The 16559-nt window shown below is 34.1% G+C and overlaps 1 protein-coding gene across 1 annotated transcript in view; it reads right to left on the bottom strand.

Moving 5' to 3' along the window:
• Window positions 1-2066: 2066 nt before the first annotated feature.
• Window positions 2067-16559, bottom strand: part of CFAP54 (cilia and flagella associated protein 54) — a 128231-nt gene continuing 113738 nt past the window's right edge. The window contains exons 68-74 of the mRNA XM_036401171.1: window positions 15136-15336; window positions 13714-13907; window positions 10454-10636; window positions 9150-9247; window positions 8169-8355; window positions 6736-6813; window positions 2067-4207 (exon numbers count right to left, since the gene is read on the bottom strand). Coding sequence (XP_036257064.1) covers window positions 4088-4207; window positions 6736-6813; window positions 8169-8355; window positions 9150-9247; window positions 10454-10636; window positions 13714-13907; window positions 15136-15336 — 1061 coding nt within the window. The 3' untranslated portion in view covers window positions 2067-4087. The remainder of the gene's footprint in view (window positions 4208-6735; window positions 6814-8168; window positions 8356-9149; window positions 9248-10453; window positions 10637-13713; window positions 13908-15135; window positions 15337-16559) is intronic.

Genomic DNA, 16559 nt, shown 5'->3' with positions numbered 1-16559 from the left:
GCTCTGCTGTATAGTAGCTGTATGAAGCAGAATTCACAGGGAATGAAACAAGTATCACTACCAAGAAGCAAGGTGCTTTGCCTAGGGCATTGGAATTTTTTGGTGGCTGCTGAAATGTACTTTTCAACTCTATGAGTGTCTGGCCAGGAGCTAAACCAGCCCTGTAGGTGCTCTGTGTATTCAGAGACTTTCAACCTCCACACAGGACTATAGGGCTGGCTCAGTCAGCTCGTGATTATTTCTTAGGTAGCATATTCTGCTTCCACACTGAGAGTTTTGGTGCCATTTGCTTCAGCACAGCCCATCTTTTTTTCTTTGCACATTAAGTAGAATCCTAAATCATGCTGAGATGGTAGATAAATGAGAATAATTCTAATTATCTCTGGGGTTTCAGAGTGGAAAATTAAATTGCAGTGGTAAATATTTGACTTCATCACTTGCCTCTGGACCCTTTCACCCACTCTGTTTTAAAGATTAACCTATGCTTCATATTTTCACTTCTCTCATTTAATGATGTTCTCAGTATCTTTATCAAAGAAAACCTTTGGCAAGCATAAATGGATCTCTCTGCTGGCTTAATTAGTTCAGCATATTAGCCAACAATTAATTCTAACTCCATCATTATTATTTTAAAGAATCTTCCTTCTTGTATTTCACTGAAATGGACTGGAAACAAATGACTGTTCCATTACAGCGTGTCTCAACTGAATAGTAACATAAATAGCCTTCCTCTTTCACTCAAGGATTTGAAAATATTTTCCAAATGTTGATGCAGAAAACTTAAAATCCCTCACTGATGAGGGGATTACTGTTATCTTCAGATAAAGAAACTGAGGCATAGTGAGGGTAATTACTAGGATTATTCTGTTAGATTCATGTCATCCAGAAAATGGATACATTCTTTGGACAACAAAAAATTATTGTGAATTGTAGCTGTAGTGGAATTTAAAAACCAGTCACATACAATTGGATAAATCTGTGTGAAATTACTGATTTCCACATCATAAAATTAATTTAACCAGAAATAATTTCAAGTTACTATATATTTGTAGGCATGAGAAATCCTGTGAATGCCTTGAATATAGAACATCTTTCAAGGCAGCAATATAATTTAAAACTATATTGAAACAGTATTTGAAAACTGAAATATTCTAAAGTCCATTCAGACCTTTCACTGTTAAGCTCCCTGTTCAAATTCAATTTGAGCTCCAGCATGTTCTTGATAATACAATTTTTAATTACAGGACCAGAAACTGGTTTTTTTACTCAGTATTTTTGCTTCATTCAGTTCACATAACAGAAAATACTCAAATAATTTAAAAGCCCCAAACACCTCTTTTTACTATTCTTTAGTTTCTCATAGGTCTTTCTAGTCCCTCACCCAAGGGAATGCACTGAAGATAAAATGTCATTCTTTTCAGAATCTTTCAATTTCTCCCCAGAGTGTGCTCTCCCTCTAGCTCTCTCTTTCTCCTTGCCCCATCCCATGATTTATCAGATAGGGAAGCACTATCCATTCCTTCCACAGATGTAAAATGGAGAAATATTTCAGTTAAAATTTGAAAAGAATTGGTAAACATGCCAGGGGTTCAAAGCTGTCAATAGCAGCTTTTTGGCATTGTTGTATGGGGCAGATCATAGAGAAGAACTTCCCATATGAGGAAGGTCTTCCCTTACAAAGTGAAATCGTCCTTCCTCCTCTTCCTTTTTAATTTTGGAGACAGTGACACAGACAAGTATTCTATGCAAATCTAATTCAGCATGGTGCTGACACAAATCTATTCTGGTTTCACATATTTAGTCTCCATTTACTGGTAAGGACGAAAAACCCCACCCAACTACTGCAATACATAACCAAGAAATAATTTGCTTTGCAATTGCTTTTATACTTTTTTTCTGTGTGATTACTGGAGACATTCAGATATGAGGTTCCCTCCATACAAGCAGATTTTAACTAAAGAGTTTAATTATATGCTAAAAGAAAAATGTTTTCTCCAATGTTTCCTCTGAAACCTGCATTGAATACTTTATCTTGTATTTATGAGAATAAAATCTGCTGCTATGGATACAGTGAGGTCAATATTTTAATGTTATTATTTCACTGTGCTGTGTTAAAGAATAACATTTTTCTTTAAAACAAAAATCTTAGAAAATATGTATTATAGGAAAGTAAGTATAGTAATGTATTTTAAATGAATAGGTAAAGGCTTTTATTTAATATTTCTCTTTCAAGTACAGGAAATATAACAAGGTCCAGACAGGCAGCACTGAAAAAAAACACCTTGTCTGTAATAGAACTTCACTTCCATTTTCACCTGATACCTATAGCATGTTTTAGAAATATTAATTAAGCTGCATAAAAGTCCTATGACAATCCTCAAGGTGACCTCAAACAAAAAAAGATAGGTTTTTAGTTTGTACAAAGCACAACAAAATACAGAATACCTTTTTGTTTTTTTTTTAAAGCTGCAATTTCCTACTTGTTCCTTGTAAAAGAAAAACGAGTAATGTCAATTTTTATCTTTCCTGCTTTTTGAACAACTGCAGAACAATAATTTTTTAATGAAAGAATAATGCTAAGGAGTTTCTCCTCCAAACTGGCTGTTAGGTAGTCAAGTTAAATAATCATACTAACTCAGTTTTAAAATTTTCTTGCAAAAATAACTGCCCTATCAATTACTCACTTTTTCCCTTCTTTTCATCATTGTATCATTATCCTTCTAATTTTCCTACTACCTACAGCATTCCTGAAAAGTGTACACAAAACAAAAAAAAGCACAACTTTTAAACAGCTACACATAACACAAATACATCCAGTCTTCTTCTTTTATAGGAGCAAAGAGAAATAGGAAAGAACTTTATTCCCTTTCTTCCTGCACTCATCACATTTAGGATACACATTATTCAGAATCTTACCTCTCTCTCCCTCTTCCTCCCTAAAAGAAACTCAACCAGGTAACATTTTTCTGAAAAGCACAAGCCAAGATAAATCTGCAATTTCCAAATAGCTCAAAAAAGTTTATTGTTTTATCACTGGGCTACAGTACAGGGAAGTGAAGTGAAAGGGACTGGCATTTTTCACAGGAAATGAGCCCAGGAATGGTAATCATTAATGCTGAATTTTCCTGGAAGTACAAAACCATAACTACCCATAGGACAAGTCTCATAGGATTCCTGCCCAAATGTCCTGGGGTTTTTTTGCTGTTTATTGCAAACAAATCATTCCAAGTAACAAAGCAATGCCTGGCTTTGGGATGTGAGCAAAACCAAAGGACCATGACCCCTCTCTGCTAATTCACTTGTTCATGTCAAATTCTCCATCTCAATCACTGGGGCATTTCAGATGCTCCACCCATTGAGATGGAGAATATGCTTGAGCATATTGCCTCAGGTGGTTGTTGTTAGGACTCATTTGTATTTCTTGAGTACTTTAAAATAATATTTACAGCAACATTCAGAAAGGTTCCCTTAGCTTTTTAGAATTATATAAAAATATTCAATATTGTACCATTTTATTCTTTGTACTGCCTTTTGGGGGGGGGGGGGTGTTTGTTTTTTTAAAAAATGCTTTGAAATTATGAAGACATCTGAGTGATCACTTGCACCCTCAACAACCTGAAATGCTAGTTTCCAAACAGATGAATAAGAAACAAACTAACTCATTGATCATTTTAGCCCCCCCAAAAATTCTCAACTTCAGAAATAATACCAACTTTTGATAACTGCAAAAAACAATTTTAAAATTGCTGATGAGAATACAACTTCAAGGGAAAAAGGAATATCTATTAGCAGGAACTAGAAGACTACAAACCTATTCAGCTTTTCTAAACAATAAGAAATTATTGAATAGCTAGAGAATCCTCTTATAAAGAAACTACTTTAAAAATATTAAATTCCTAAAAAAATATTTTAATGTTAAAAACTACTAATGTTTAAATAATTGGAAATAACCTAAAAGTGAAAATTATAAAACATAACAGGAGCCAAATCCTGGTGTGATTAATGAAGTTGTTATATTAACACTAGAACTTAAGTCTAAGTCTGTAGCATTCAGATAGTAACTGATGAAGTTATTGCAAAACAGCATTTAGTGAAGCAGAGAAATCATCCAATTGAAAAGACTTCCATCACTTATTATACATCCATTGGCAAGATCAAACATATCTTTCAAATTTGTTATTGATTGCAAAGTAACATCAAATGGGATCTGAAAAAAAAATAAATACTAAATTAATAACTTCATTAAGCTTAGAGGTACCAAAAAGTACATATATACCAATATATATATACACACACATGTATATACCAATATACATATACATCTATACCAATAGTTTCATATAAAGTCAGATTTCTGAAATTCAACCAATGAGTAAGTTAGAAATATTTATTGCCTGGGTATAAATTTGTGGTTAATGACATTTCTTGCAGGAAACTAGTAAAACAGGATTCAAGGGAGGAAACTTTTATGAACAGTCTTGCTCACAAAGTTTATGATGATCATATGTAGGTAAAATGAAGAGCAGCAAGTATGGTTAGTAATTTGGAAGGCTTTTCCTAAGATGAGAAAATGAAGGAATTGAGCTAACAGTAAAAGGTGAAATAGAGGGCAATCATAAACTGGTTTGAGTGTCCATTGAACACAGAGAACTATTTAACTGATTTAGGTATCAACAAAAAACAGTTGAGGACAGAGATGACTGGAATAAGTTACAGAGGGAGGTTAATTTTTAATGCAATTATTTTATTTATAAATTTACTTCTAATGTTTAAGACTGGAGCTTCCAAACACTATATCTCTCTCAAGGACATAGCTACTCATTAAACAGCATTAAAAACAAGTAGGCTGATAATTTTTTATTCTTAAAACATGAAGACTCAAATCATTTTAAATGAATAATTCAATGAAAACGCACTTGTTCCATTTGTAAATATAATTCAGGGCTGAATCAAAAGCACTGTAAGACACAGAGAGAAAAAAAACAGAATCAAAGAAGAGAAAGTGGCAACACGACAGAAGAGTGACAGCTCAGACAATGAGAAAACAAAGACTACAAATTAGAAGTGACTTTCCCCAATTAATTCACCAGAAGATGAGCAACAGAAAAGTGTTTGGTGGGGGAAAATGGTGAAAAACTACATATAAGAAATGTATCCGCTGCCTTCTCCTCCATTCCAAAACAAAGGGAATGTACTATTCTGTGGTGTACATAGTCCCTCCCAGAGCTTTCTGTCTCTGGCTGAGACAGGGTAATGCACACATACAGCTTATATGAAAGTTTGGAAAGCTACTGTGAAATATGCTATACATTAGGAAGTGCTAAGCACCCTACATGTTCTGTGGGCTTCAGAGAAGAACAAAGATACTCAGCGTCTTGAAGGATTACGCTTCAGCTGCTCAACCAAGACTACCATATCTCAAAGCATCTTAGTTTGAAGTTTGTATTTGAAACTTCATGATGAAAGTTCTGTGATGTTCCACCCGGTTGTGGAATTTAGAGAGAATAAAAACAGTGCAGTAAACATCGTATTTTTAATAGAAGAACATCACTAAATCTGCTCCCTCACTTCCATCCTAGATCCACAAATAGAAGCAGGCAAAGTGAAAGGAATTCACAAGAATTTAAACAGTTCCAGAAATTTTTCATGATTCTGTGAAAGTTTGTCTGTATCTTTCCCTAGGAATCTATCAAATATTGCTACCATGGAAGATACTTCAGTGGGACCCTGAAAAGTACAGCTTTGCAGAAGGGATGTGGATGTAATCTGATGCATTGATTAAGCCAGATTGTGTGATATGAAGGTCTGGGAGTCATTTGAGAGAGAACTTCAGGATGGATAACGAGGGGTGGCAGGAATGGTGCAATGTGTATCAAAGAGCAGTGTGTACTCTCAGGTACTGGGCTGCAGGACGCACAGGACAGATTCTCTCTGCTATAACAGGCACTAGTCCAATGTTCTCAGATAAAAGTCACATTCTGTTCTGGTAGGAAGAGCTCTCTGACTGGAACAGTGCAGTGGATATCTTCCATTATCATTCCATTGTGAACAATTACTGGCAAGATATTTGAGGATCAGTTGAGGGAGTGATAATTAAAGTGGATTCCAGAATCTCCTGTGGAGTCCCTTGAGCCCTGAGAGCTGTGGTCCTTCCCTGATGTCCCCGAGGTGGCTGAGAACACTGAACAGCACTGTTCCCCACCCTGGGCCAGTTCCCACAGTCTCCTCTGGGATACTGACTGCACTGGGTAACAACAGCATGAATAAGATGCTTTGTCCCATCAGTGGGGACAAAAAAATTGCATGCTATCTCTCAAAACATGTCATGGGCAAGACAGAGAAAGCTAAAGAAAATGGACTAATCAAACCTGAGTAACTGCAAAAATGCAAGAATGGAAAGAAATTGCATTTGGCGATTCCATCATGGAAATTCACTGGAGTCTGTGTAAACAACGACCAGAGAGTGGTGAATAATCTGTATTAACCATTGTGAGCAAAAATCCCCTTTCAATACATTTTTGCGTGTATGAAAAGTTGATTCTAATGAACAGTGAAGATATTCACAGTTTGTAATCATGCACATTTGGATTTTATTTGTAAAGATGATAAAATAAAACCAAAACAAAATAAGGAAAACATGGGAAGATGCTTAGTGGTATAATCCTTGTTTCAGTTCAATTGAACAATTGTTTTATTTTAGAAAACAGATTTTTACTCTTAATGAGAACAACATACCTCAGTTAATGGAGAGGACAGGGCTGGATCAACAGAAAGCAGTGCTTTGACTTCAGATAAACACCTTTTAGCAATTTCCTAATGGTATAAAACAAGAAGAAATTTGTACTATCTGTGTACTACAAACATATGCTGTACTATCAGTCTCCTCTGATAAGCTAACAGATGGCTCAGCCTTACAAAATTTTTCAGAATATTCAAGTTTTAGGTTATACTAATTGAATTCACAGCAAAGTAAACCTTAGCTGATGAATATAAATTTTCTGCAACACAAAGAGTAGTGTTTCCTGTACAAACACAATGCCCAAATCTTGCAGTTTCTACTGAGGCAAAATTGCTCCTGGTTCAGGTTTTAAATCCAGTGACTGAGCATACTTTTGCTATGTGTTTACTGAAGATATGATAAACAAACACCCTGACAAGATGATATTTATACATGCATAATGCATGGCATGTTAATCTTATTAGTATTCTAAACTTTTTTTACCAATTACTGACATATATTAATGAAATTTTGAGCAAACACCTTCAGATAATCAGAAACACTCACTAAAGGACAGCTCTGTCTACCCTCCTGAACACAGTGATTGGCCAAAATACCATTTTTTCTCCAAGCTGGTCAAAATACTGCCTCGTTATAATGGCACAGTGCACAATTGTCACTGTTTCACAGCATCCATCAGACAAAATGACAGCCTCTACATCATTAATCATTTCACATAATAGATATAAAGAGAATCCTGCCACATGATAAATGTCTCCCACTTTGAAAATAAACGTCTATTTTGCCTTGGCATTTATCAAGCAGCACTTATGCTGTGGCAACATCCTATTCCAATGACATTATCTCAAACAGAGCACATGGAAAATTCTGAAATTACCTTTTGTGTGTGTGTATGTGGGGAGAGTATTTGCTTGTATTCAGCCTTGCTAATAAAAGAAAAGAGGATGGCATAGAGAAAATGAAAATAAACCCCATGCCAATTTTAGTCATCTCTCAATAACATTATTAGAAGGTTCTTATTTCAGAAACCACCACTGCCCATTTTACATTGAAGATGTGTAACTGATGTTTAAAAAGCACTTTTGGGTTGATCACCTTGCTAATTTAGCACATTGCCAAGGATTTTCATATGTAGATTACTATAAATTAGGTATCAGTTTCCAAATCTATGTACCTGAAGAAGTAGCCTTTATTTTCAAGTAAAAAGTTGAAAATACCTGGGTTTTTTTTCTAAAGCAACAAGTAATATATAAGGAAAAGTTAAATATTAAATAAGGAGTGAAAGTATTTCAACTTTTCTTTGAAGAGGTGAGAGAAGCTTAATGCCTGCCTTTATGTCTGCCTTCCAAGTTGCCCATCATTTATTTCCCCAAAACAGGCATCTTAAATCAAGTCAAACATATATAAGAGCCAAGCTGTTCTCACTTACTTCTATTTTACCATCGAGATGCACTTTTGCATCACTTCTCTTGGGTTTAAATGAAGGAATTATTTTCAAAGTTTCATTTTGCTCATGAAAACTTGTACGTCCTGAAGTTGAAAAGCTCTTAGAAGCTTGCATCGATAATTCAATTTGCTCCTTCAGATCAGACAATTTCTCCCTTAAAGAAATAATTCTAAAAGAAGACAAAGTTTTTCATTATTACTGCTATAAAACAACAATATTTGTTGCTTCCAGGTTATAATTAGGCTGACCTAGCTTTTATTACATATTGATTAGGTTCTACATTTTCTTTCATTTTTAGACTGATCTCATAATTTTACATAAATAAGTTTTCCATTTAATAAATGGAGATATAGAATGCATTAGCTTTTTACAGTAAAAACAGGAAGTATTAATTTAGGAATGCCTCTGCAAGAAATGGCTTTTTCATCTAACCAGGGTGGCAGAGGCTGCCCATTACTTCTTCCCTTCCACCCACTAAGCAGTTCCAGAAATTTTTAGACTAGATGAATGACAAGAAAGAAATAACGAAAAATGCCATAGGATATAAAATTAAGGGCAGAGTCCAGTGCTACAACTGAGAAAAATTCTTGCTTTCTTAGAGTTGTAATATGGTATGGAGAAAGTAGTTGATTCAATGAGAGAATGGGAAGAACTGCTGGGAGTGGTTTTTAGATCTGCTATGTTGCTAAGCCAGTGTAATATAATTAGCATATGTTGCTTGGTTCTTTAGGAATCAAAACTAAAATGCTAATGAATGCATTGAAAAAGCAATTGTTTGGATGGGCTTAACACATGTATGACATCTTACGGTTTTTACAGTCAAAAATCTTTGAAAAGCAAAAATGAATGTTTTTAAAGACTTACAGCTCTTTGATATTTTGTACTTTATTTTCTCTCATCCTAAATGGCTGATTGATCTTTAATACAGCATGAAATAACAGGACAGAGTCAGTGATTATTTACCTAGCCAATGGAATCCACAAGTGGCCTGAAAACATGGACGTTGAACTGATGTCACTAATCCTGATAGGATTTGTATTATAAGCATAAAGCAACAAAACCTACAAGAGAGATGGGATGCATAAACTGTAATGCAGTAGACCTGAGTTATTTCAGTGATACAAGAGTACAATAAATATCAAATACAGTGTACTGATGAAGCCTTAGATAATTGACCTTCAAAAAAAGAGAGTAGTGTGACTTCATATGAATTTGTACTACACTCAGTTTTCATAGGTTTTAGATTAATTTAATTAATTAATTGGATATTTTTGAAAATTAGGTGTACCACATGATGTCACTATCAAAATCCCAGCATTGTCCTCATCCTGGTCAATCATATGCATGGCTGTCATCATGCTAGGTTTAAATCCATGAAGTGTGCATAACTCACCAATCTAAAAAAGCCACACCATTATAAGAAAATTAAGCAGAATGTTCTCATCTTTCACTGCAAGTGTTTACTAGTGCAATTGAAAATATGCTTCCTAATGGTAGCTGAATATTTTGACTATATGGAAAATATCAAAAATATGGCATTCATACATTATTTGGTTTTAAGAGTTGTCTCTGGTCTTCTACTGATCTGTATGGTCATGCTAAAGTAACCTGCAAAACCACATTCAAAGGTACATTATTTACATTAACTCCCGGGGTTTCTATCAGTTTCCTAATAAAGATAAATGGGTCTAATAGAAATTTAGAAACATATCTGCTATGCCAGAAAGTTTAAGATCGTGGATTTTTATTGCTGTAGCAGAAATTTTACCTACATGTTGTTCCCTTGCGTAAAGATAAAACAAATTCCATGTCATCGTTTCTCACGGTCCCGCAACCCTCTCATCTCTTTCATCTTTCATTTTCAGTCTGATCTTTTAGGAAAATGAGGCTTACAAAAACCCATTTTCCTTGTATATGTGTATCTTTGATTTTCCAAGAGTCTCCCACCAAACTATTATTCGAATGCATCAGTCACATCTACTGAAACTTAGACTGGAGGTCTTAAAGACATCAGGGATTTACAACAGGCATGAATGCAGTATAGCCTGGAAGCTCTATATGGGGGAAAAAAGGTGGTTTTTTGGCCTGCCAACAAAAAACTGTAAGGGCATTCTGTTTTTTTAAAGAGCAGGTTTGCAGCAGAGTAAATAAATTCTTCCTATCACCATAATTATATTAAAAAGCTGGTAACTTGTAACACAAATATTCATTGGAAATGAGACTTAATTTGCTCCACTCCCTAAGGAATTGCTTTGCTCTAGTTATACCTTAGTTTCTGTATCGTTTGATTCCTTTGCCATAGGAGGAATGTACCACTGAATGTTAATTTCCTTATCTGGAGCAACTGTTGCCCTACTCTCTGTCTTCTCATATTCCGCAACGACAGAAACTGGAGAAGCTGCTCTCACATGTGAAACTTCTGATGTAGTTTCAGACATATCAATAGACATCTGAAACACAAAATAAATGTTACATTTTTAGTAAATAATAACATTTAATAATATTTAAATTACACCATTTAAATAAATTAAAGTTTAAACTGTATTTTCTGTATTTTTCTGCAACAGGACAAATCTGTTATAATCTAGTGTCTACTGGAATTGGTATGACTTTCATTCCAGCATAAATATATGTTTATTTCGGTAAATAGGTAGTTTTTAAAGGTGTCCTTTTTACTAAGTTAAGACTTTTCAATGTTTATGTGATGACACATTTCTAAAGCTAATACAAAGGATCTGTGGGCTGACTTAGAGATACCCACAGTCACAATGATTGTTGCCTTTGACTTACAATCATTATGGCATTATGGGTTTGGCTCAAATCTATTATTTGGCACACTGATAATACAACATTTAGTGATGAAAAAGTAATTTGTCAAGTATACATATTGATAATTAAAATAGGATTCTCAATGTTAGAATAATGCTTTATTTATGTTTACCTATCTGTTTTCTCAGCTTTGCAACTAACAAAGGGTGACACTTGCTGAAAATTCAACCACTTAATTTGTGAGGATTTGTTGTATTTTATAAAATACATATGGAACATTAGCAGGCATTCATCAAATAGCTACTGCTGGCTGTCATTCACCAGGGAATTAATGCAGGAACACTGTCAGCCATCATTCATGTATGAATAAAACCTTTTCTTAAAATTGTGAAATATTTGATTTAAAGGCTGAACACACCATCTCTATTTTTTAAAGTATTACACAGATCTGCAAAGAACACTGGCCAAACAGTTGCTTTTTCAGGGAACATGGAGGCTATTTGAAATAGGCCTAATGTCTCCATCATTGGTTCCAAAATGTGGACACTAAAAACAGCTTCCTGGGAAGTTAGTTCTTCTCAAATTTCAAATGTTCATTGCTGAAAAAATGGAGAATTTTACCTATTTCCTCTACAAAAAAAGTCAGCGTATGACAACTACAAGGCAGTAAATCCAAGTGAGCAAAAGATGGATTTTTTCATAATAATCTGATTTTATGCTATTAAGCCAGTTACCATCCCACATGAAGCTTTAGTAGAAGTGAAGGTAACAATGAATCCAGGGGTTTGGAAGTCATAAATTCGAGCACATGGATTTGCCTTCAGCAGCCATAACCCATGGTAAGCCGTGAGCTGTGCGTGGAGGACCCACTCACTACAGCCCTCTTCTAATTCAGTAATGAATCACTGTCCTGCTAGCATGGACTGTGAAAAAAATTAGGAGAAAACACATATATGGACATGGGAAGAACTTAATTTATTCTGTGCCCCTGAACTCGAGCTCTTAAAATTCCAGTTTATGCTATATATTTCTTTCTAAAATGTTTGTTATGTTGTTTTGTTTTTTTTCACTGAACTGCATCCTTTGGGTTTCTGTTCATATTGAATCTTTTTGAAGAAGAATGTTACAACTGCTGTTGTCAAACTGGTAGGTTGCTGAATAACATACAAAAATATTTGGCTATTCAACTTTCTCAGAAGCCTGAAAACAAACCATCTTAGTCAAGTATTTCCAGACCTACTTACTATCATGGATCAGAACAAAAAAAAAAAAAAGCATGAAAAATGTAACAGGGCCCAGAATTTTAAATATAGACCTAATGTAATTGGGATTCTTTGGTCAGCAGACCAGAAAAAGCCTTCAAGAGCCAAAATAGGTTACAGAGGTAGATATAAGTGAAACAACTTTGGACATAAAACTCATTCTTTCAAAAATTATGTCTATTTCTACTGTTAAAACTCAAAGTAATAAATTACAGTTACATTTTTAAATAACATCTATAACCTTCTGGATAGTTAAAGCTTCTAAAAATGTTGTGGTAAAAATCAATGAATCTTAGAATTAAAAAAAAACTAAGAGCTTTGTGCTTGTTAGCTGTCTACAACAGTGAAGTTAACACATGATTATGCAGCTTGCACCCGTCATGAACATGACAGTGAGCTCTGAAGCTTATTATTCTAGAATACTGTAATATTAATTATGTCAAAAAAAGAGCAGACAGAGTAAAATAATTTTTGATATATGATGGCTGTTATAAATGTCACATACTGTATATTTACAATTTATTCTGTGGCACAGTCAGCTCTTTGTTGGGAAATGAGTAATGATATGCTGTCCAACACTGCAGAAAGTTCACCAACTCTAGACAAGCTACTTTCACAGAAGTATTTTTATTCATTTTTGTAACATACCAACTTCTCCCTCCTCAAGGCTCCCCTGTCTCCATTTAATACTGAATATAATAACTAAAAAATAAGCCACAAAGATCGATCTTTCATTTTAATTTTTAATATTAGGATAATTATTAATATAAGACATGGGATTGAGAAACTTTGAAGACAATTATTTTTACAGTGGGTCTTAAAAGACAAATTTCATTCAATGTTCAAAACGTATGCCATGGTCAGTGTAAAATTCAGAATTCTAATTCAATATTTATCTGAGTAATGTATTCTGAGCTGCCTACATTTGAAAGCTCAAATAGGCTGCTCACAAGCCAGAGATCAAAAAAAGTTTATTTTCTAGCCAGCTGATAATCAGTGAAAAAATTGGCATACAAGACCTTAAAAAACTTTTGATAAAATATAATGTACATATTTTTTGAAAGTCATGTTTTTATTATAGACTAAATTAACAATATAGAGACTGGTACATACATATTACAAAATTAACATCAAGATATTTTTGGTATGAAAGATGAAGATCTATAAGATTTTAAATCTCAGCCCTTAGTGACTAACAGCCAACTTTATTAACCAATAAAAACACCTTTTAAAATATCATTGTGCTTAATCTTCTAGGGTCTAAATACACTGGCTATGGGATGGGGATTATTTTTGCAGGAATGAATAACACAAGGATATTTGCATTTGTTAACTACATAATTCACTGCTTCCACAGGATTTTGGTTTTGTACTGATCCTCTGCATATAATTTCATTCTTCTATAGTGCTCCCAGAAATATTACCATTGGAATTACCAAGAATCTGAATGAAATACCAGTATAATATTTTTGAAACATTAGAAAAAATATAAGTACCTCTGAAGAATCAGTTGTATTACTGAGTGGTATTTCTACATCATGTAGTTCTGCTGGAAAATTCTCAGGACAACACAATGAATATTCCAACAAATACTTTTCAAAGAAGGAATGCATTTCTGCTATGCGTAGAACAATTCCTGTGTTAGAAATCAAACCAAGGTGTCCATCTCTTCCAGAAAGTGATCCAGCTCCTGGGTAGGGGCAGTTTTTAAAAGAGATTCTTAAAATTACATCATTATTTGCCATTAAAATGTCACGTTACTACATATACACTGTATTCATAAATTTTGGAAGCATCATAAAATATGTAAATAGATTATCATATAAATGCATTTCCAATAATTATACTGATTGCCCTTAAATATTACTAGCTTATGCTATTGGTAATTTTTCATCAGTGATCAGACAGTGAAACAAACTCTCTCCAGACGTTATAAAGTAGCATCAAATGGAAGGTATAATTTTGAGGTGTAGGTACTTAAATTCAAAGTGTAAGCACCAGTATGTTCACTAGATGTCTAAGCACCCACTAGAATAGACACTCTCAACACAGTCAAAATCAGCTTGAGGAGCTCTTAAGATCCCAGTTTACACAGCTAGGGGCTGATCAGCTGAGTTTCCCCCTAGGCTCCCCAACAGGTAACTACAGCTGAGATTTACATGCACCTTTTGACACTTAATTGTAGATACCTTCCTTCCAGTTCAGTGCTGAGCCACAATACTTTCATTTGATGCTGCAGGTAGAAAACCCAGCCCTCTCTGGAATTGTTATTTTCAGAGTTGCTAAGTTTCTCTCTAAATAACACCTATACATACAATATCGTTTTGTTCTCACCTATTGGGTCATCACTTGTATATCACTTGTAGGGGCACAGTATTAAGGCCTTGCAATTAATGGATTCTTACTCTGTTTGAAAGGTCCTATCTATTACCATGTTCTATTTGCAATGAAATAACTCAAGCTTGCAAATCACATCTGGGGTTTCAGTCAAAACACATTTAATAGTGCATAGCCTTCCCATTTACCCTACACTCAGGTCTCCAATACAGAACCTCAAATTGAACCGATTTATTTATGATGTGACTTTAGATTGATTTTTCTAGAACTCAAAGAAATATAGATTATGAAATTTTTAAAAATGCTTCAGATGTAGTAATAACAATTAAGTTTTGAGGGAGGCCTTCCTTGTATTGTGGAGGCTTATGAATAACTATGAAGAAAGGTTGTAATATCTTCCCTTGCAGCATGTGTAAACTGACATAAATCTGGATTTCCATGAAGACTTTTTGCATTTATATAACTTAAAGGAACTAAAAATTTGACTCCTTCAGATTATGGCCTTTAAATCTGATACTGTTTGCCCTCAAGAACAGTATCTCATCTATAGCAGTTTTCTGGAAGGAAATAAAAATGCATACCAGATAGGTTTGTGTTATAAATTCTTTTCAAATGATTGTGGTAGCGAATCATGAGAACCCATGTTATTGGATCTTTCTTCTGGCTTGCCTTGGTGACAAGACTTTCTGTTCCTTCACTTTCACTCTGACAGTCTTCTGTGATTTCTTTGTTTTCAGCAGAAGATACTTCGGGAGTTTCAGAGATAACATTGTATCCATCTGCTATCCAATAAGAGTTCAAGAACACACATGAAGTGGTTAGAATTCAAAAGCTATTTCTGCATTGTGTTGGAACTGACTAATCTGTAACTAGAAGTATAACTTGTGAAACTGCTTATATTTTTCATACAAGAAAAATTATTTTTACTCTTTTTTAATATGAGTTGAAATAGTAAATAGCCTTAAAATTAGTTGAAAATTGTTTCTCAGATCACAGGCAAGAACCTTACTAATCCTTGCAAGGAATTCAAAAGGAGTAGAGAGCAAGGTGCATTCTCTCTCTGAATTTGAATATGAAACCATTATTCCTGCACATTGTTCAATAGAAGATATTTACTAAATAGAAACAACACAAGGAGTCACCAATCATAACTGCAGCAGCTGAAGTTCCCAGTTTTGTTGACCCTAACTCAGAATAGATAGGCACTGAAGTATTCATTGTTAGTTTTAATCCTTCATCCATTTTAGATATTAAGCACATTTTCACTGAAATATACTCTTAACTGTGAAATAAAACAAAAGATAATATTTTCTTTTGCACTGCCTAAAAGTTGTACTTATGCAGAAAGAGGAACAAATTATCAGTACAGAAATCACTGCATCACTGTTTACATTCAATACTGGTTTTCACTGTATTAGTACATGGCTCTTTCAAAAGCACAATTCTTGAGCTCTGTTTCTCACTCCAAATCAAGCAAACATTGTTATAGTGATTCCTAACAGTAAACTTTCAGACAATAATCACGAGTGCTTCTACAAAATCTGAATGTCTTTTTATTATTCCTGACATTTCACTGTCAATGCCAAAATGGCCATATTGTCCTATAGATGAAAACTTAAATATGTTTTTTACCAAGAGTTTTACAGAAAATATTTAGTGTTCTATGCTGAGAATTTACAATTCAATTTAAATGTTTGTATTTTGGCCTACTATTGCTTTTCTACATTTTCTACTCTTCTTTGTATTGGCTAGCAAAACTATCAGGAGAAACACATGTTGCATTTGCTAAAAGAAAAAAAAATTATCTGCAATTATAAGCAAATGGAGCTAGTACAAAACAATCAGATGGAAAGTCTTAGCATACAACATTTGTTTTCATAAACTAATCAAAAACAACATTTGTTTTCATAAACTAATCAAAACACATATGTTTAAACACTGTACAGTATGCCAACATGGCTCAGCTTTCCAGAACCTATCAAACAGAGCAATTCAGTCTTTGATG

This window comes from Molothrus ater, chromosome 5 (genome assembly GCF_012460135.2).
Source record: "Molothrus ater isolate BHLD 08-10-18 breed brown headed cowbird chromosome 5, BPBGC_Mater_1.1, whole genome shotgun sequence".
In the NCBI taxonomy this organism is placed as follows: Eukaryota; Metazoa; Chordata; class Aves; order Passeriformes; family Icteridae; genus Molothrus; species Molothrus ater.
The sequence above is the reverse complement of the archived record's forward strand: the minus strand, read 5'-3'. Positions and strand labels throughout refer to the sequence as shown.